This window comes from Dendropsophus ebraccatus, chromosome 8 (genome assembly GCF_027789765.1).
Source record: "Dendropsophus ebraccatus isolate aDenEbr1 chromosome 8, aDenEbr1.pat, whole genome shotgun sequence".
Taxonomy (NCBI): domain Eukaryota; kingdom Metazoa; phylum Chordata; class Amphibia; order Anura; family Hylidae; genus Dendropsophus; species Dendropsophus ebraccatus.
Window position 1 is genome coordinate 22,907,287 of NC_091461.1, and position 22,468 is coordinate 22,929,754.

Here is a 22,468-nt window from a genome sequence, read left to right on the forward strand (position 1 = left end):
GAGTGGTGCTGTTTTTGGAAGAAAGTAACAACTATTATGTTATTTAAGTTTCATACATACCCTTGAAGGGACAAAATCCTGCTCAGTATATGGACTATGATGCAGTATGCAATGCAGTGTACCGATCCAGTGTTATCCTACGCAGGTGTTCACACTTCCAGCGTTTTGAACATATAATTTCTTACATGCATTTCATATTTTTCAATATGCAACATGATCCCTTGGGTGTCTTATAACGTTCCATATCGACCCACAGAAATGGTGTTCATTATGCATCACATAAAATTGCATACACATATACGGCATACAGTATATATAGTGTCACTCAGAGTTTGGTTAACATCTTCGGACTCTTTCCAGGAAACATGTACATCGAACATTATTGTATTTTTCTTGACTACGCTATAAGGCTATGTTCACACTACGTATCTTTCCGGCCATAGTGCGAACCGCGAATATTCTCACGTAGTTTTGAGGTTGATGCGTTCGCTTGAAAGTATACAATATACGGCCGAACAATGCACACTACGTATGAACTTACGACCGGATCGTATACGGTGCCGTGAAAAATTAACAAGACCATTGTTTGAGGACGGAAATGTTCCAAGTCACGGCCGTGGATTTCCATGCGGTCCCGTACGAAGTATTTATTTCAGCCAAATTGAACTTGATTTTTCGATCCAAAAGGTTCTGTGTGTTTTATTGGGCGGGGCGAAGAGTTCCAAGTAAATGACCTGATTCAGGTCGCTTCGAAAAAAGCTAGGGAAGCATAACTCTACTACGGGCGTATGTTCGCGGTTCGTACGCATCCAGCCGCATGTCGATTTTTCCCACGCCCATAGTTTCAGCCGCACATGTACGGTGGTGTACGAAATGCGGCCGGAATCGTACGTAGTGTGAACATAGCCTAACACTGTAAACCTTCCATGTCATGCTTGGTTTGAACCAATTTATTATTTACTGTAACAAAATGTGAACTACTATTTCATATATTTCTTTTGTCATGATGCTGAAAATTCTATAAAAAAATATTTGAAAAAAAATTTGCATACACAGCTGTGACTACAAAACAACACAACTAGCACAAGGCAGAACAAAACAAACCTGAAACCACATAGAGCCATACTCCCTGTCACAGCAGTGTCACCACCAGTACCGTCACCAGTATCATCACCAGTAAATCAGTGGTCTTCAAGCTGTAGCATAAGGATTGCTGGGGAATGTAGTTTTGTGACAGCTGGAGGAGCGGAGGTTGGAGGTCACCACCATATATCTACCTCACAGACAATATCAGGATTCCATATTCAAGACCAAACCATTACTTCCTGCCAGAAACAGCCCTCATCCCCACATTTCTATATCGAGTAATGAACTGTACCATGTTTAGCTAATAAGACTTATGGGACAATGTATTGCCTTACTGTGTAATTGTGGTTTACTTTCTATTTTATGTACAAATAAAGGTTTCTTTTTTTAAATCTGTGCTTTGAATTTTTTTTTTTTTACTTTTAATAATCTGCTAGACTTTGAAACAGAAAAAGCCTCCCTGGTCATCTATTCTTATTATCTTAGGATAGATATATGTATATATCAGGTGGGTTTACATTCTGTTATTGTAGATTTACCAACCACATCTGCTGGAAGTATGTTCCAAGCATCTACTACTCTTTCAGTAAAGTAATATTTTCTCGCTTTCCTTCTGATCTTTCCCCTAACTAACCTCTCACTGTGTCCTCTTCTTTTTGAGTTCATTTTTTTACTAAAAACACTTCCCTACTGATTCTGAACCTTACTAAGTCCTGTAACATATAAAAAGGTTTCAAGCATGTCCCCCCTTTCTCTTCTTTCCTCCAGACTATACACATTCAAATCCTTAAAGCGAATGTACCATGAGGTACATTCGCTTTAATTTGACCCATGGATAGATCGGCCCTGGTGCAGGGAAGCTGGTGCCGGGACGGGGGATTCCTTCCTCTGGGGGCGGGTCGGCCCGCCTCCAGTGCCTTAGCCCCAACGCGGTATGCATGGATAGTAGGAGCTGTACACGCAAACCGGGCCGCGGTTCAAAAAATGGACCGCGGCACCGGCTTCCCCACGCCAGTGCCGAGCTATTCATGGGTCAAATTAAAGCGGTGGCACATTCCCTTTAAGTCTTTCCTGATATGATTTATCCCTGACACCCTCCATCATTTTTGTAGCCCGTCTTTGGACCCGTTCTATTTTATCAATATCCTTTATGCAGGTGAGTTCTCCAGAACTGGACACAGTATTCCAGATGTGATGTCACTAGAGCTCTATACAGCGGGATCACAATCTCCCTCTTCCTGCTGGTTATACCCCTATACAGCCCAGCATACAATTCGCTTTCTCTACCGCCTGGCAGTAGCGGTCTTGGGCACCAAGCACCCCACGCAATTGCGCGGGGGACCCCGACATCCGCTCTGGTGACCAAGACCGCTCATTGCTGCGCTCTGAACTGTAACTATGAGCGCTCGTAACAAGGAATCACAGCCAGGAGAAGACTTCAAGATGGCCCATGCTGGATGGAGAGAGAAAGAAAAAAGAGTAAAAGACGCTGATCAGAGAAGACGCCATCTGGGAGTCACTGGATGTAACTGCACTCTGTTACAGGGTTGTAGTGATAGCGGTCATGGGGTGGCGGTATTATGTAATGGTACCATTGGTGACTATCCCTAAATCCTCCTCTTCTGAAGTCTTTGCCAACAGAGAACTGCCCATATGATACCCGTATAAAGGATTCCTCCTCCCCAAGTGCATTATTTTACATTTGGAAACATTGAACTGCAGTTTTCTGGAATATCAACCCTATTGGTGTCAACTGAAAACAGACAAACTGTATACAGCAGCTGATAAGTATGGGAAGTCTTGAGATTTTTAAACAGAAGTATATTACAAATCTATAACTTTCTGACACCAGTTGATTTGAAAAAAGCAAACTGAGAATAAGCAGTGTACAGGAGGACACAGCTGGAGGAGCAGAGGAGGAAGTGCAGGAGCCAGGTGCCACCCCTCATAGGTAGCTGGTCCCTCCAGTAGGCATATGCCCTCCTGTAGGTAGTTAACCCATAGGGAAGCCGGGTTCCACCCTCTGTAGATAAATAGATGCTCTAATTAGCTAGTGCCCACAGTAAGTAGTTGCCCCCCTTCAGCTACATACTACATACTTACTCCTCTCTGCTCCCTTGCCGGCAGGGCCCGCTCTTCCCCGATTTGCGGACAGTAGACAATTGTATGCATGGTTGGTGATAACATCATTGGTTTATCTTAGCCAGGGGAGAGGCTCAGATGCCCTGTGCTGCCCCCAGCTTTCTGTAGGCTGGGGGGTCAGTGACAGAGGGGGGATCCAGTGGTTTCTTGCTCTTTTGGCTTTCTCCTGAAAATAAACAGTGCTTGCTAGCACCATGGATGCAGGTCAGTTGCCCAGGATTTCACAATAAATTGTGCCTCTCTGGCATGGGCACAAAGTGTTGCCATAGGCTGGTGCCTACTCCTTGTCCTGTTGCAAATGCTTGACAGTCTGTAATACAGGGAGCCAGAGGAACCCAAAGCACTACTTGCAGAAGGCCACATGCACTAAAGCTGTCTTGACAAATCGTTGCTAGAGACAGAATACCATTAGTGATGGGCAGTGGATAGCATAATGGCCAAGTGTTTCCATAATATAGAAAAGCTAGGCAGTTAGATATGAGAAAAAACAAATATCATACCCGAACAGATTAGCATTTTAACAAATCCCTAAAACTGTGGCCCAAAGTGTCCAACATACTGGCAGGTATAGATGTCCTAACTTATTTTGGAGACTCCCTTGAGTTTTACACCGCACAGAGGAAGTTGAGATAGGGAGATGGAGGCACAAGAATTCATCTATTGTAAGTTTTGGGGGCTATGATGGAGATTGCCTCTGTTGGACGCCTCGATGCCTCCTTTCTGTAGTGCTAAATAAGTGGGCGTGTGATTATTAAAGGTTTTATATGGGGGAGGTATCATCTAACAAACATCACCAGCTACAGTATGTATGGGAGAAGGCTGGGAGGACTAGCTGTCAGCTGAACAAGTTGCAACCTGTAAACTAAGTATTTATGAAGAAGAGATAAGCGGAATTACTTTCCCTCTCTAATAATTAACAGAAGAATGACTCGTATTTGTACATTGGACCCCAAAGTCCTGTTTATAGTGACAAGCACCCTGTATAATACTTACCTTACAAAGAGTTACTTATCTAATGAGTAGATTATGGAGATTTGTTCACTTACTCATCATGTTTTGGGCACTTAATGGGGTATTCCACTCAAACAGAACTTTTCATATGTTGCTGCCCATGAGGAGACTGACAATTCCTTCCACACTTTTTTATTATCTATTCAGTCTCCTCCTCTCTGTTCTGAGCTGCTGCTTTCTGTTGAACACACAAAAATCTTTGTGTGAGCTTTTCTCTCCCTCTCTTCCCCCATCCCTTCCGAGATGGTTGATGTGAACAAGTCCCAGGCAAGCTTTATCTGCAACATTGTAGCTGCTTTGTAATGCTGGGAGGGTTAATCTGAGGTCAATTTGCTGATTATCTCATTGTGATAAATTCTCCCAGCATTACAAAGTTGCTACAAAGTTGCAGATAGGGACTTGTTTACAAGAGCTATCTTGGAAGGGAGGGGAGTTGAGAGCAGAGAAGGACTGAACGGCTCAGAAACCATTTTATGTGTCTTCAGCAGAAAGATGCAGCACAGAACTGGGGAAAGGAGACTGAATAGATACTAACAAGTATAGAATGGATGGTCAGTCTCACCATGGGCAGCAACATATGAAAAAGACCTAAAATGATATAGACATATTCCAAATAGGTCTTCTTTTTAGCATGTCATTGCTTGCTGATACTGAGCTTCTTGGGAACATCATCTTAGGGCACAAGGATATAATCAAGAGACGGTAAGAACCCCTTACAGCATCTAAGTAAATGTGCCGATATACAAAAGATGAAAGTTGGCTGAAACAGCTGCTACAGTACACTGCAATACATATGTATTGCAGTGTACTGTCAAACTGACACTTACCTATTAACAAAATTAAAGCCTATGGCAGGGATCTGCCATGGCTGCTACACTGGCCTTCAGAAGGTCCCTGAAGAAGGGCAATCCAAAAAATTACAAAGCATAACAGATGTCCACCGTGATGCTGTGGCCGCTGTTAACCATGGCATCTTGGGGGGTAAAGAGAACCAATTACCTCTCAGGTGGATTGTGAACCGGTCCCAGTACCGGGCACAGCTCTGTGACAATGTGCCTGGTAGTCTCCAGCGGGGCAGAAATGTAAAAAAAAAAACATCTTTAATCTTTAAAATTCCATTATCTAAGCATTTGGGCGGAGCATGTAGTCCGCCCACTCCCCAGCCATTCACACTTGAGTGCTGCCCTTGGCATTAAGTTTCCATCACCCAGACTGCCAATCAAGTGGCTGGGAAGAGGGCGGAGGCAAAGGGACTACATGTTTCTATTATTATATGGTTATAGTTTGGGTATGGGATTATTGCATTGGATAGGCTCCTATATCTTGGCAAGTAGTCAGCACTAGTTAAGTATTGTCCTGTAATCTATATAATGAGAGTGAGGTAAACTGCTGCCTTTATAACCATAGTGTCACATATATAGGGGAATAGAACCCAGGCTACTGTCCCTGCCTACTTGGATGATTTGCCCAAGGTGGCAGCTGTAGTGAACAGAGGATTACTGCATCTTCTATATTATGTGTTTTGTTGACCAATAGATATACTCTTCTTTTCTAACCTATAATTTCTCTCCTTTCTTTTGCACACATTCTTCTCCACCACTCACAGGGTCCCTTATATACCCCTGTAAGAAGTAGTCACTGGGTGGGAGGAAGTGTAGCTTCAGTTTCCCTCAGATTCTTGTGGGAGGAAGACACACAGCGTAGGCAACCCTGCTGTAGTTAAGCCAGACACATGTGTATGAAGCAACCAGAGACATTTAGTTTCTTCAGTCTATTTCCACTATGCACTGTTAGACACTACAAGGAGGACAAGTCGGGGAATAAACCCAGCCCACACCGAGAACATCTCTACAAAGTGCAGGGCAGTATTCTAAGCTACAAAGGAACTAGTCTGGATAGAACAAAGCTACCGCAAATTTTTGGCATTTAGCGTTGCCCAGTTAACCACGACTAGGGCTTGTGTAACCCTATTAGGACAGGTAACTAAACACAGGCACAAGTATCTCTCCCTTTCTCAAGTCTCAAATATTCTCTCTAAAGTTCTGGCGGAGCACAAAACTACCTTGGGTTGGGACTCCCTTGACAAACGCCTCTCCTCTTCACTGCTCAACTCTAAACTCTTAAAGTACCGCTACATCTATCTCTTATATCAGCACTTGCAAGTGTCTCTCAGCACAGATCGAGTGAAACACTAAAGCCTGTATCAAGATAAGCTATTTACTGCCAAAATGTTCTGTATTTCTAAGAGACTGACTAGTAAAGCTGTTCTATTTATTCTACTGGGACTCAGTCTTCCATACAACAGCACCAACACCTATACACATCCGCAGGTTATTTTCCACTTTCTGTGGGTGATGGTACTGATAGTCCGCGTGGGTCAATTTCTACTCAGGACTACCGTGACAGGAGCCCAAGGAACTCACAGCCTGGCAGGTCATCGACCATTGGGGAACAGTACAGCCAGCCATCCTCTACAAAGTAGGTATACCACCACACCTGTGTGCTGGACTAGAACTGGCGTCACAACATTTCCACCTTTGGCTGAGCTGTATCACACCACCTGTCACAACATCATCACAGGGGTGCAACACCACATATGTATTATATAATGGAACTGAGTATATGACTCAATCCATGGACAGACCCAGCTCCTTACTAAACCCCACTTGTGTGTCCATCTTCTATCTTGGACCAATATACCCCAGTCTCACTCAGCTATATAGTATCTGGCTTGATGGTTCGATGGGCGTTTATGGGATTATTGAGAAATTAAGTTAATTCCAGAAAATGACACTCAAGTAGATAGAACACAAATCTCTCTATGAGCCGCCTTATGAGACTCTTCAGGACAAACTCGGCAGTTGTGAAATTAGTTAACATTTAACCCAACCATAATCCTATAGGTCTGTGATGAGCTGAGATTTCCCTTCAGTATTACTGTAGAGAGTGCGGTGGGTGGGGGGAACTTCTAACCTGCTGAATCACAGAGTGATATAAGCACACGGACATATCTACTCATTCAGTATTGTGCCAGGTGGACTCTATGAGCAGCTGCTCCCCCATCATTGAACATGTCCAAGGCTTTGGATGACTATTGTGGCTCCGTGTTCTGGGTATGTTTGCTTTTTATTCCTACTTATTACATTTGTTTGCTACTAATATGTGGATTTCCTATGCATGGAAGTTTGTGTCGGATATGTTGTATGAACGACCCTCACATATACGAATTGTGCCATATATCTCCAAATGTCAAAAGCACTATGGTTTTTTTTTTCACGTTAATCTATGGAGCAGCTCTCAGTCTAATGTATAATCTCTCCATTGATATGTTTTCCGAGTGTAGGAAGAAACAGAAAACAGAAAAATATTTCAAATCAACTGGTACCAGAAAGTGTCAGAGAGTTCCTATTTACCTCTATTAAAATAAGTCCATGCCAGGAACTGTCCAGAGCAGTAGCAAATCTCCATAGCAAACCTTTCCTGCTCTCCAGTCAGGAAATAATACACCACTTCCTGCAGGTCATACAGCAGCTGATAAGTATTTAAAGACATGAGATTTATTTATATAATTATATTATATAATTGATTTAACTTTTATAGAAAGTTTAGAAAAGTTAATCATAAATAGATTTTATGCTCTATCAATCTAAGGTCATATCTATAAGAATCAGTGATAAGCAGCGGAGTGGTTATAGGCACAGAGTAGTTATTGTGCAAAAACCTGCCAAAACGATCCCTAGTGATCATCGTTTGGTGTAATAGGGTCAAGTGAGCACATAATAAACACAAAATCATTAGATTGTCGCTGATTGTGATTTTTCAGCAAGGCGAAAAATCATGAAAGGTCTTTTGCTGACAATTCACCTATCCGTTCATGTAATAAGAAATCTTGAAGATGTTACTACACGAAGCTTGAGAGCTCGTGAGTATGAGAGTCGCTGAGACTCAAACAATGTATCTACTGCACCAGGGGAAGTTTGTATTGAGGAGCAGTTGCCTAATAGTCTAAACATAGGACTACACAGCACACGGATCTAATGTGCATGTTAAGGTTGGAGGAAACAAGGAAACGCATCTGCAGTTGACCAAACCAGTTACTTAGTTAACCATAAACCGATGTCTGTCGTGAAACCTTCTTCTTTAGAAACAGTGAAAGTTAATCTGACTACGACTACATTGAGTAGAGAATTGCAATATCTATGTCAAGTTTAAGTTGTAGTCATGCTGTTGTAGTGTCCCAGAGCAGGTGTGCCACTATGTCTCGGCCCAACCTGACGTCAGGTATTCTTATATATATATATATATATATATATACAGTATATATATATATATATATATATATATATATATATATATGCTCTGGGCTGAAGGTTGCCTTTTACTTATTCACCACTGGGTGTCTCACTTTCTTACTACTGCACAGCTGAATGTTCACACACGTTATCATCATCAGATCTTGTACCTTCCAGAAGCTTCCCCACCAATTGTAGACAAGTCCTATCCTCTGCTATAAAGTGCCCTGTTAGTTCCTTGGTGGGTATTTTCTAGTCTAGAGGTGGAGAGAGAAAGAAAGAGAGTGGGTGTACCACAAGAGTAATACAGTGCTAAAGCTAAAGATGGGGTAACTACCTCATTGGGTACACCTTGTCTATGTCAGAGATAATAATCCTACTAGTCTAGAGGTTCAAGAAAATTATACGTTAGTTTGCAGCAGAGCAAAGTGTAGATTAAGTCGAAGTACTCTATCGATCTTCGCTCAAGCATCTTGGGGAACCTTGGTGCCACCAGACCTGGCATCCCGTGATCTCTTTTGGCAGAAGGTGGTATCTTTCCAATCCATGAGTATGAGTTCTTTTAGCAAGATTTTTCCACCATAGGTTTGGAAAAATCATGTGATAATGGCCTTATGATTTGGCTATTGTGACCTATAGCCATTGACTAAATGTCCCCCCATGTATTTCTCAATACTGGAGTGATGTTATATGATGGAGTGGGATCCTACTTAGCACAGCTAATTTGACTGGAAGTGCCGTATTCCTACCACTAACGTATTCTTCTTTCCACAGAATTCTTCTCTGCTTGAAAGACCTGATCCAGATTTGCCAATATGCTTCGAGCAGACGGTTCTGGTCTGGATCCCGCTGATCTTCCTCTGGCTTTGTGCTCCATGGCAGCTCATGAACTTATGTGAATCAGAGAAAGTGAGATCTCCGATCACTAAGCTGTATCTAGCCAAACAGGTGAGTAACCAAGAATTTGCTTTGTTCTGTCATGTGACATATTGCTGTATTTTAGCCTTATTTGCTCTCTTTGAAGTCTCTGTGATCTTTTAGCACTTTTATATCATTATCTGTCATTAGCACTTGTAACTTTAGATTCAGTTTAGCTTTTGCAAGTATTTCTGTCTATGTACTTTGGCTATTTTAAGCTGAGATTTGAGGGCTTATGTGTACTGTCACCTTCTTTTGTGAGCGGTCAGCAACTGGTTTAATAATGATTCCAGGTATTGAAAACGTTTATCCAACTTTCCTTGTGTAAGAAAAAAAGTAGTTGCGCCCATAAACATAATACCTGGTTGTTCCAAGAATGGATTTACATGCCATTTCTTTAAAAAAAAAAAAAGCCACAAAAGTCACATCAGTTTTTTTTTCCCACAAAAAATTTGTGCAACCTTTTCACAATAGCAAAACGGCACCAAAGCTCCATGAAGTTGTGCAGATTTTACTGTGGATTTATCACTGCTTGTATTTAGCAATAATAAAGTCAACATATTTCTATTCACATTTATGTCTTTGTAGCTAAAACTGAAAGTAATATAAATTTTCTCTATTTTTCAGATCATGACATTATTACTTTTATGTACCTCAATTGCTGGAATAGGAGTCACAATAGCAGAACATGTGGAGGGCCAATCAAGTACTAGCAAGATGCTTCCTACAGTCCTCTATGTGAATCCATCACTGCATGCTGTGACATGGGTAAGGATGACCCCCACCCCCCCACAAACACACCATGCTTTTCACTGTAGCACTGTTCCGATAAGCGATTTACAGATTTACACAAATAAATCACGGCTCCCAATAAAACATTTTAGTGTTCGCTTAGATCCTGGTGTTAATCATCCATCATAGTCGAAGGTACTGTGTCCAGAACGACACTGGAGCGCTCTTCATCTTCTGGACTCTCTCCGTTGTCTGCGGGATTTTTCCAGTTCAGTCTCTAATCCGGCTTGCTCTGAAAGTAAGTGGTCACAGTCGATTGTCATGGTCTTGAATGGTGCCCTATAAAACACCACTTAATGCTAAGATAAAACAATATATAACAATATCAAGAATAACCTTCAGAAGACCACCCCTGATCTAGACAGTAGGTGACAGAGTTCCTTTAGAAGACCACCCCTGATCTAGAAAATAGGTGATGGAGTTCCTCCGGAAGACCACCCCTATTCTAGACAATAGGTGACGGATTTCCTCCAGAAGACCACCCCTGATCTAGACAATAGGTGATGGAGTTTCTCAAGAAGACGACCTCTGAACTAGACAATAGGTGACGGATTTCCACTTGCCATCCCTTCATATATATTAGCCACCTCTTTGAGAAGGCTAGTCAGTTTTCATTCCAGATTTGGGTGGTTGACTTCCGTGTATCATAATGCACAAGATGAAGGCTACCATGATCAGTATTTAGCTATGACCATGACATGTCTATCTCCCATGGTTCCCATCTTACATGGTTCTTCCTTCTATTTGCAGGAAGGTATTCCAGACCTCCCTCGCTTTAGCTTGTTCTTCATCTCATTCAGTCTCCAGGTTGTTATTCTGATCCTTTCTTCCATCTCAGAAAAAAATAATCTCACAAAGAAGGTAAGAAAAGTGATTCGGCTCCAATGACATGTCCAGGATAACATGAGGTTTTCTTAGACATTAGTGGATTCCCTTAATTCTGGATATGCTGTAACTGCTACCAAGGAGTCCCCAACGGGGAAAAACATGGATTCCATTATAGGTTGGATTTGTACCTTTAGATCCAGTCCACAACATGTCAATGTTCAAAGTGATACTCACTTTACTCTCAATTCATTTAATTGGTGGACAGTGTCACCTGGGCGGGGCTTAAACCTGTCTGGGATAAACCTATATCTATCCTAAGATAATGAGAAAGTTATTACTTTACTAAAGTGCAGACTAGATAGATCAAGTGGTCTTTTTCTGCTGATAATCTTCCATGGTTCACATCAGTCAGGCCCCATCTCCTTGCTGGAGAGAGGGCCCAACTGCCATGAAGCCCTGTCTAGTTGAAAGTCTATAGGACTTTCAAACATTGCCAAGTGCTCAACAATGTTCAGTACTAGACTGAGTGTATAGAGTGGTGGTGAAAGATTTTATATTTAGAGTTTTATTACTTTGGTTTAGCGCTTTGCCTTCCGAGACTTTTTTCGTTAGCCTTCTATTCACCTGGAAGAAATGGAAATCAAGGGATCATGGAGCAGAATATATACATATATATATATATATATATATATATATATATATATATATATATATTATATTAAAAAAAATGATTCCTGAAAAACCTAATTAAGGGTTTATTGTAGAATTTTTGGATTAGAAAGTATTGTTTTTGTTATTAACCATCCATCATATTTTTTTTTTTTTTTTTTTTAGAATCCTGAGTATACGGCATCTTTTCTAAACAGAATCACCTTCAGCTGGTTTGACAGGTAAGTTTTCTGTATGTTTCTATGCAGGGGCGTAGCTAATGTCTCCTGGGCCCTGGTGCGAGAGGCCAACTTGGGCCCCGCCCCCTCCTTTCACGACCAAGTGATGCTATTGGTGTGTATATATATATATATACCTCAGCTCTACATAGGTTCTATACACCATATACATTACAGTGCAGTTATATCAGGTGACTCACAGGGGACGTCTTCTCTGATCGGAGTTCTTTCCTTTTCATCTTCTCCATCCGTCCTGGGCCGTTATGAGAACTTCTCCGAGCCACGAATCCACAGAATCTGCCAGACAGACATATTAGTCTCCTCACACTGACACCATCCTCATCTCTATACACACTGCACATCTGTATTGGCCCTTTTACACCCTCATTTAGTGGGTAGCCCTGACTCTATGTGACCCCCTAATAATATATGCCCCCCTCTGTGTATTTCCTCTCCCCCATGTTGCCCCCCCCCCAAATAAATGGCCCCTCTCCCCCCATGTTGCCCTCCTTATAGATGGCCTCCTCTCCCCCCTCCATATAGATGGCCCCCTCTACCCCCTCCCTTATAGATGGCCTCCTCTCCCCCCTCCTTATAGATGGCCCCCTCCCTTATAGATGGCCCCCTCTCCCCCCACCCTCCTTTATGGATGGCCCCCTCTCCCCCCCACCCTCCCTTATAGATGGTCCCCTTCCCCCCCCTCCCTTATAGATTGTCTCCTCCCCCCCTCCCTTACAGATGGTCCCCTCCCCCCCTCCCTTACAGATGGTCCCCTCCCCCCCTCCCTTACAGATGGTCCCCTCCCCCCCTCCCTTACAGATGGTCCCCTCCCCCCCCTCCCTTATAGATGGTCCCCTCCCCCCCTCCCTTATAGATGGTCCCCTCCCCCCTCCCTTATAGATGCCCCCCCTCCCTTATAGATGGTCCCCTCCCCCTCCCTTATAGATGGTCCCCCCCCTCCCTTATAGATGGTCCCCTTTCCCCCCCACCCTCATAGATGGTCCCTCTTTCCCCCCCCCACCCTCATAGATGGCCCCCTGTTCCCCCCCCACCCTCATAGATGGCCCCCTGTCCCCCCCACCCTCATAGATGGTCCCCTCTTTCCCCCCACCCTCATAGATGGTCCCTCTTTCCCCCCCACCCTCATAGATGGCCCCCTGTTCCCCCTCCCCCACCCTCATAGATGGCCCCCTGTCCTCCCCCACCCTCATAGATGGTCCCCTCTTTCCCCCCACCCTCATAGATGGCCCCCTCTTTCCCCCCACCCTCATAGATGGCCCCCTCTTTCCCCCCACCCTCATAGATGCCCCCCTCTTCCCCCCCCACCCTCATAGATGCCCCCCTCTTTCCCCCCACTGTCATAGATGGCCCCCTCTTTCCCCCCACCCTCATATATGGCCCCCTCTTCCCCCCCCCCAAAACCAAACTTAACAAAACAAAACTTAACTGAACTCACCTGACAACACGCTCCCACGTTGATCCTCTCTCCTCCTGGTCTGTCCGCTACTGCCGGGGTGTCGCGTCTTATCCCCGGCAGCGCGCGCATCCCAGAGCTCCCTGGGCGCCGGAACCGGAAGTCAGGGCCCAAGGCGCGCAGCCGGGGGAAGACGGAGCCTGACTCTTGTGACCGCAAGCAAAACAATGCTTGCGGTCACAAGAGTGATTGATCGGGAGGGCCTCACGGGGCCCGGTAGCTACGCCACTGTTTCTATGTGTATTGCCCAATCCCAACTCTATTAACTTCAATACGAAAAAAAGCAATAGAAAAAAGTATAAGTGGACTAAGCCGTAATAATAGACATAGCCAAATGACTGGGGAAAACAGACTCTTTTCTAATGTATATAGTTTGTGTATACATCTTGTATGTGGCACTAAAATACAGATCATTACTACCTTCCATCTTCCCCCTCTCTTTTATTTCTAGAGGTTAGCATGAAGAGGCTTTAAAGAGACTCTCTACCCACAATCTGTCCCCCCAAACCACTTGTACCATCAGATAGCTGCTTTCAATCCAAGATGTGTCCTGGGGTCCGTTCAGCAGGTGATGCAGTTATTGTCCTAAAAAAAACTTTTAAACTGGCAGCCCTGTGCCCTACGAGAGTGACCTAGATTGTGTATGTATTAGGCTGACACAACCCCTCCGTCCCTCCTCATCACTAGGAATGCTCCAGGCAGATTGCCTACTATTCATCACCTGTTTAGCCCGGCACATGGGCTAGATCGTTAAGACACCTGTGCAAATGTTCAGCATGGAGAAAATGTTCCAGTGGCATTCCTAATGATGAAGAGGGTGGGGAAGAGGGACGGAGTGGTGGTGTAAAGTTAGGGCACAGATAGTCACGTAGGGCACAGGGTTGTAAGTTTAATTTAAAAGTTGTTTTTTGGCCAATAACTGCATCACCTGCTGAACAGACCGCAGGACAGATCTTGGATTAAAAGCATCCGAAGGTACAAGTGGTTTGGGGTGTGAGGTTGTCACTTTAAGTGGAAGTGGAAAGGAGTAACATACAATAATGCAGGATTGTAGCCCAGATTACAAGAGGGGGGAGTTTCACTGTCCCTCACTGTGCCTTCTTTTTTAAAATTCCACAACTTTATTTAATCATTAAAAAGAAGCAGGTTTAGGCAGAGGGTACAGACATGGTTCTGGCAACAGCTGCTTCACATATTCTGCCTTGTTGTAACCTGTTACCATAGAGACACATGCGATTACATAAGAACTGTGTACACTAAGCATTACAAGTTTTTTTTAAGGGTACAAACCCACTTGACGTATTTGCTGCGTGAATCAGTCTTAAAAATAAGCAGGCAAAACGCAGGTTGGCTTTATACAATTGTTCTGCGTTAAAATACGCAATTGCGTATTTTTGAAGCGTGAAGCTACATGCGTTTTTCACAAAGGTTGTTAACAACTAATGCTTTGCTAACAACAAGCTTCACGCTTCAAAAATACGCAATTGCGTATTTTAACGCAGAACAATTGTATAAAGCCAACCTGCGTTTTGCCTGCTTATTTTTAAGACTGATTCACGCAGCAAATACGTCAAGTGGGTTTGTACCCTAAGTGAAAATACCATAAACCCTCCTTTAATGAGTTTCATATACTCACCGATCGGTGCCACCATGTTCATTCCAAGGATGCAAGTCCTTACTTCATCTGCCATCTGTTTCCCAAGATATGGCCATTATTTTCTTTTATGTAGATAAGAAGTTGTGGTGCTCTGGAGGCTGGCCCAGCAACCCCAGTGCTCTGATATCCCCCCCCCCAATCTGTGTCGTGCTTCATTACTATGCTCTGTCTTCCGTGGGATCTCACTGGGCCAGGCCGGGACCTTCCTGCATAGTAATGAAGGACGTGACCGATGGGAGGAGATATACCCCCCCCCCCCCCATTTGTTTTGCGCTTTCTCTCTCCATTAACCTATCATTTTTTGCAGCTTGGTCATTAAGGGATACAAGAGACCTTTAGTCATGGAGGATCTCTGGGAACTTAGCAAAGAAAATCAGAGCAAACACATGTATGACGCCTTTGAAAAAGTAATGAAGGCAGAAGTGGCAAAAGCCAGGAAAGAGCTGGAAAAACGCAGAAATAAAAGGAAACAGAAAGACGGCGCCATTGAGATGAATGGATTGAGCAAAGCACAAAGTCAGGATGTACTGCTTGAGGTAAATACTATGTTTTCTCATGTACTTGATATACTCCCTGTTGTGTGAACTACTGTCTATAGGGGAGATTTAGCAAACATGGTGTAAAGTGAAACTGGCTCAGTTGCCCCCAGCAACCAATCAGATTTCACCTTTAATTTTTCAAAGAATCTGTAAGGAATGAAAGGTAGAATCTGGTTGCTAGGGGCAACTAAGCCAGTTTGGCCATTTGTGGGTTAAACTGAATGGTCTGGACACCTATGGGTAGGCTGGTCAATGCAGTTATATACCCTCATATGATTAGGCCCAACAAGAAGTCCTGGATTGCAAGAAGTCTTTTCTACACACACTGATACTTGCTGACTAGTAGTACGGTTCTCTTGACCATTTGGACTTTAATTATATTCTGAATAATATTTGTTGTTAGAAACCCCTTGAATAGGACTGGTAATCCCTGGGTATTTAGTTATCTCCACTGGGATGTGGACCCATGGAATCCAAGTCTTGTAGACTTTACTCTTCTCCACCAATTATTGACTGCTCCTCTCCTCTCCAAGGGACCCAATCATAAACTGTAAATGAGCGCCGAGATCGGTGCTTTTTTACTGAGCTATTACACAGGCCAACTATTGGGCAGCAAGGTCTGCACGGACATCGTTAGTGATGTCCGTGCAGCCCTTGCCTTTAGAGTAAAATAATAAAGTATTAACTTACCTTACCATGTTCCTTGGTGTCTGCAGCCCTGCCTTCTGTTCTGGGAGACATCCTTCTCCCAGTTTAAGAATGGATTGTGGGCTGAGCAGGGAGCTTCCCCCATTTCTACCATAGATGCCTGGGCCATATAATATAATACAGTTACTTGCTGTGGCATTGGACCCCTTTAAAGAGGAACTCCAGGTAGAGGTTAAAATTAAATGAAACTTCTGCAGAAGCATAACGCATTACTTACCTATCTATCCCAGTTTTGAAACTAACAAAAATCCATTTGTTTGGTTTTTTTTTTGGTTCTGTATTAAGCTTCTGTACTTCCTGGTTGAGCAGTTCCCAGAATGCAGTACTGGTTCCAGAATGCAATGCTTTCCCACAGCTGTTTATCAAAGTCCACAGTCCTTGCTGCACCTGCTTGTGGCCGGTCAGAGATGGTGAATCACTCATGGGATTGGGGGATCAGCCAAGCCTCCTGGGACATTACGTCCTGCCCCCTGTCTGCATCATCAGCCTGTGCTCAGTAAACACACACAATGTGAGACAGAGGCATGGAATATTTGTCTCCTAAGGGGGGATAGCAGAAGGAGCAGGAGACAATGTGAATTGGCACAGAGGCCATTTTTCTTCACTTCCTGGATTTCTATCAGCTACCAGTGTGGCAGAACCATACAGATACGGTAATAAATTGTATAGACACCTCATATAACTTTTAATGTACTTTTACTAGAAAACTATTTTTTTCTATGTGGAGTTCCCCTTTAATTTCCGTTGTCCCCATCATTATCTGGAGTCTACACTTTGTTCCTCCATAGGAAGAAAAAAAGAAAAAGAAGAAGAAATCTATATCTGGAACTTCTAAAGATTACCCCAAGAACTGGCTATATAAGACCCTCATTAAGACGTTTTCCAATCTCCTACTACAATCGGCATTTTTTAAGCTCATCCAGGACCTACTGCTTTTTGTCAGTCCCCAGATCTTGAAGTAAGATGTAAAAAGCGATGTACCTGATAGTACATGAATGTGAATGTCAAAAAAAATAAAAATTAAAAAAAAATTGCTAATTCGCTATTTTATAAGAAAAAAATAATTTCATGGGTTGAAGTCTGAGTTTGGAGCTGGAGAACGCTTTTAATATTTATGTAAGGCTATAAATCTATAATGGATCCCATTGCTGTTTTGCAGATTGATGGTCTCATTCACCTCCAAACCTGAGGAACATCAATGGAAGGGATTTTTTTACGCTATCTTGCTTTTGATAACAACTGTACTTCAATCGCTCTGCCAACAGCAGTATTTGGAGGGCGCCTTTGTTTTGGAAATGAGAGTTAATACAGTACTGACTGCTGCAGTGTATAAAAAAGTGAGTATACACGGTGAACACTTTACATGGTTCATAGGACTATGGTGACATAACCTCCCCTTATGTTGTATGTGTCCAATGTCATCTTTTTTTTTATTCCTTTAGGCACTGACTGTCTCCAATGCCATTCGGAAGGAGTCAACAGTGGGAGAGACCATAAACCTGATGTCCGCAGATGCACAGAACTTCATGGATCTGGCAAACTACATTCATTACATTTGGTCCGTACCACTGCAGATCACTATTTCTATGGTGTTCCTTTGGAAAGAGCTGGAGGCCTCTGCCCTGGCAGGACTTGGGGTGTTGATCCTCTTGATACCAATCAGTGCCATCTTGGCTACTAAATCAGAGTCATATATGGTAAGGCTCTCAGCTTCTGCCAGTGGTGCCAATCTACTGGAAATGGAACAATTACACAAAACTGGTGTCAGCTAGAAGGGTGGCATGGCCTTCAGGTTGGCATAGTCCATTGTTTGCTAATACTGCAGAACGTGTGCAGGCCAGATGAGAGAAGGGTCATTGTGGCTGATACTTGCATGGCAGTTGGCACATTACAAGAGGGCACCATGGCTGTCAGTAGTTTGGGGGGGGGGCACTGTGGCTGCTTCTATGGCATTACACATGGAATCCACGTATATGTTTGTGTTTTTTAGACAAAAAACATGGAAAACAAAGACAAACGGATGAAAATTATTAATGAGATTCTTAATGGCATAAAGGTGAGGATTGTGTTATATTTAGCTGTTTCATGTCTGTATGTGCACTGCTTCCTCATGTTGACTATACACCCGGGTCTTGTTCTAGATCTTGAAGTTGTACGCCTGGGAGCCTTCCTTCGAAAAACAGGTGCAGGATATCCGTGAGAAGGAGCTGAAGAACATGCTGCACTTCGCCTATCTGTTCTCTGTGTCCGAGTTCGTATTCAGCTGTGCACCATTCCTGGTAAGAACTAGCCCTTCCGCTTTGGCATATCCCATGTTATAGTCTTGAGTTGTCTTTTCTGTACATGGCCAGATATTGTCCACTTTCTATTCTCCAATTAGGAATTAGAGGGGTTGTACAGAAATAGAAAATAGAGAATGGAGTTTTCTAAAAACCATGTTGAGTCTACACTGGACACTTACTGTAAACATTATAGATGGCGCTCCATTTTCTGATTGTAAGGTTTTTTTTTCATATTCAAAAATACATTTTTATTTTTAAAGAAAAACATGGGCTAGGGATGGGAACAGAAAAAAGAAAAGGGGTTGAGAGAAAAAGGGTACATTTGAATTAATGGTAGAACTTTTTTTTATTTTATTTTTTGGGCATTCTTATGGGAGCAGCCATCTTGCCTGAGCTGTTTTTAACTGCATTTAGAGATATGCAATCTCCATGGACATAGATGACAATAGACAGCAACTGTACCACTGACATAAATAACAATGGTTTCTAGGCATGCTCTTCAATTTTTGCAAAAGTTATTCCACAGAGAGGGCGAGGCTGAGCTGTGAGCATCATCTATTGTCTACTCTATCTATAGGTGTCATCTTTCGTTATAATGCTGTACAAATCACTTTCCAGCAACCCTTTCCTCATCATCCCAGACAGAACAGGAAGTCTCAACTGAGGGCTCTACTGTCAGATGAACACATTAATAATATTTCTATAATAGAGTCAGCAATCAGCCAACCAACTAGCATTTACGCCTATATAAGACATATAGATAGTGAAATGAAAAAAAAAGAAAAATCAAACCCAAAATTCTTAAAAAATATGTTTAAGGGTACAAACCCACTTGACGTATTTGCTGCGTGAATCAGTCTTAAAAATAAGCAGGCAAAATGCAGGTTGGCTTTATACAATTGTTCTGTGTTAAAATACGCAATTGCGTATTTTTGAAGCATGAAGCTACATGCGTTTTTCACACAGGTTGTTAACAACTGATGCTTTGCTAACAACAAGCTTCATGCTTCAAAAATACGCAATTGCGTATTTTAACACAGAACACTTGTATAAAGCCAACCTGCGTTTTGCCTGCTTATTTTTAAGACTGATTCACGCAGCAAATACGTCAAGTGGGTTTGTACCCTAAAGGGGTAGTGCGGCGGTAAAGAATTATTCACAGACTAACACACATTACAAAGTTATACAACTTTGTAATGTATGTTATGTCTGTGAATGGCCCCCTTCCCCGAGTCCCACCACCCCCACCCATGTACCCGGAAGTGTGGTGCGCTATACTCACCTGTCACGTGCCGACACCCGTCTCCGATCTTCATTCAGTGACGTCTTCTTCGGTCGGCCGGCGAACAGCTCCGTCTGTTCCGAATGCCGGCCGCCCTCTGCAGCGTCATCCGATGCTCAGCCAATCATCAGCCGCTCAGCCGCGATTGGCTGAGCATAACTGTGCTCAGCCAATCGCGGCTGAGCACAGTTGTGACGCGACGGAGGGGGGACGGGCGGCAGCGACTCGGCCGTCCGTCCGAAGATGACGTTTGGCACAAGATGGCGGACGGCCCTCGACACAGATCAGGTAATGTATAATGCACCAACACTTCCAGGTACACGGGTGGGGGTGGTGGGATACGGGGAACAGGGCGATTCACAGACATAACATACGATTAAGTTGTATAACTTTGTAATGTGTGTTATTCTGTGAATAATTTCTGAGCGCCGCACTACCCCTTTGATGTAAAAACTTAATTTAAAGAGGATGCACCACCAGGTACATCCCCTTTAATCTGACCCACGGATGGAACGGCGCCGTCACGGGTAAGACGGTGACGTGGTCCGTTTTTTTTTTGTAAATCAGAGTTTTATTAGATTTTCACTTATACAAAGAAAGGTAACATACGCCGGGAACAACCCCGGAAAGAGGCATACAGTATAGAATGAACAAAGAGTGACCGAAACATTCAGTGTGCTCCTTACCAGGGCTGGTCATCTTAGGTGCGATGTCCTTTGCGTAAAGTCCATCCAAGGGAGGGGGAGCTGTGGCATGTAAAAGTATGAAAAATTGCAACTTTGCTCTCAAAGTCCTGCCGCTATCATGTTACGACCTATGACACCTAGATACCCCGCAGGAACAGCTACAAACCCCACCCGCTTCTAGGAGTAGATGGTAGAGCTGTGAGATAGTTTTAGTAGGAGGAGAAGGCTCCAAAAGAAGGGACTCCAGATCAGTCGGGGTGGTCACCAGGATACCTTGGGGGAATTTTTTGCGTAGGAAGGCTTTCAGTTGGCTGTACTCCAGCCATGATAGTCCTCTCCAGGCAGGTCGCTTGGAGGACAGCTAAGAGGGGGGAGCGTAGGGTTGGTCCCCAATATCTTGCCCAACCTGGCACCCCCAGAGGACTCCCACCCCAGAAACGACTCCCTCCCACACGCCGGAGGGAATGCAGGGTCATCAAATAGCGGGCTCATGATACCAGACCTGTGTAACGCAATGGGCGAGAGCTCGCTTTCTATCCTGACCCATTGTTTGCTCTTGGAATCATGGAGCCAGTCTACTAGCCTCAGGAGAACCGCGGCCTTGTAGTACAGGGAGAAGTCAGGGAGGCCAGCGCCTCCATTCAGTTTTGGTCTAGGGAGTGTTTTATACTTAAGACGAGGCCTTATCGATCCCCACACTAATTTCCTCAATAAGGACTGAAGCTCCTTAAAAAATGAGACCGGCACGGGTATGGGCAGTGCTTGGAATAGGTAACCGAGGCAGAACATCCATTTTAATGGCGTGTATTCTGCCGAACCAGGAAAGAAGCGGTCTGTTGTACGCATTGAGGTCCGATTTCGTATGGGCGAGTAAGGTGGAGTAATTCAGGGAAATCAGAGTGGGCAACTCGGCTGTAATCCAAACCCCCAGGTATTTGATGGCCGGGGTTTGCCCCCGAAAGGAGAAAGAGGTTTTTAATTGAGAGACCAGGCTAGGCGGGAGGGATATATTTAACACTTCGGTCTTACTGTAATTAGCCTTAAAATTGCTCACTTGGCCATATCGCTCAAATTCACTGAGGATCGCGGGAAAAGAAACCCTAGGGTTGGTGACATAAAGCATCAGGTCATCTGCATAAAGCGCGATTTTATAATGGGAGCGTCTGAGCTTAAGGCCTGATATGTCAGGGGAAGCACGAAGAGCCACCGCTAGGTGCTCCATCACGAGGGCATAGAGCATCGGTGACAGAGGGCACCCCTGACATGTGCCGTTAGTCACGGGCAGAGGTGAGGAAAGAACCATGTTGACTCACAACCTGGTGGTAGGATTGCTGTAAAGCGCAGCAATCCTCTCGTGCATCCCATCTCCCAGTCCTATCTGCCGTAGGGTGGAATGCAAGAAGGTCCAGTGCACCCTGTCAAATGCTTTTTCAGCGTCGACCGATATCAGACATGTGGGCGCACCGGACCTCCTTGTATGAGAGATCAAAAGTAGGGTTTTGTTTAGATTGTCCCTGGCCTCTCTATGGGGGACAAAGCCCACCTGATCCGTGTGGATAATCCCCGGCAGGGAGGGACCCAGGCTATTGGCTATAAGTTTGGAGAAAAATTTTACATCGGTATTGATGAGCGATATAGGACGATAATTCGCACACACAGATGGGTCCTTTCCTGGCTTGGGGATCACCACAATCGTGGCCATGAGGGACTGTGGAGGAAGTGGACATGAAGAGGAGACCGCGATGAAGACCCGCGTCAGGAAGGGGGTCAACTGGGGAGAAAAAAAGTTTATAGAACTTGGCCATAAACCCATCTGGGCCCGGACTTTTGCCGTTCGGGGTGTCTTTAATAACCGAAGTCAGCAAATGGGGCGTACAAATCTGA

General features: G+C 43.9%; 1 protein-coding gene across 1 annotated transcript in view; it reads left to right on the forward strand.

The window, feature by feature from the left end:
• Positions 1-7,184: 7,184 nt before the first annotated feature.
• LOC138799171 (ATP-binding cassette sub-family C member 2-like) overlaps positions 7,185-22,468 on the forward strand; it is a 39,996-nt gene continuing 24,712 nt past the window's right edge. Inside the window, exons 1-12 of the mRNA XM_069980012.1 lie at positions 7,185-7,352; positions 9,306-9,479; positions 10,077-10,217; positions 10,345-10,479; positions 10,992-11,102; positions 11,904-11,959; positions 15,395-15,623; positions 17,123-17,292; positions 17,494-17,671; positions 17,777-18,031; positions 18,325-18,390; positions 18,476-18,613. Of these exons, the coding sequence (XP_069836113.1) occupies positions 7,311-7,352; positions 9,306-9,479; positions 10,077-10,217; positions 10,345-10,479; positions 10,992-11,102; positions 11,904-11,959; positions 15,395-15,623; positions 17,123-17,292; positions 17,494-17,671; positions 17,777-18,031; positions 18,325-18,390; positions 18,476-18,613 (1,695 nt within the window). The 5' untranslated portion in view covers positions 7,185-7,310. The remainder of the gene's footprint in view (positions 7,353-9,305; positions 9,480-10,076; positions 10,218-10,344; positions 10,480-10,991; positions 11,103-11,903; positions 11,960-15,394; positions 15,624-17,122; positions 17,293-17,493; positions 17,672-17,776; positions 18,032-18,324; positions 18,391-18,475; positions 18,614-22,468) is intronic.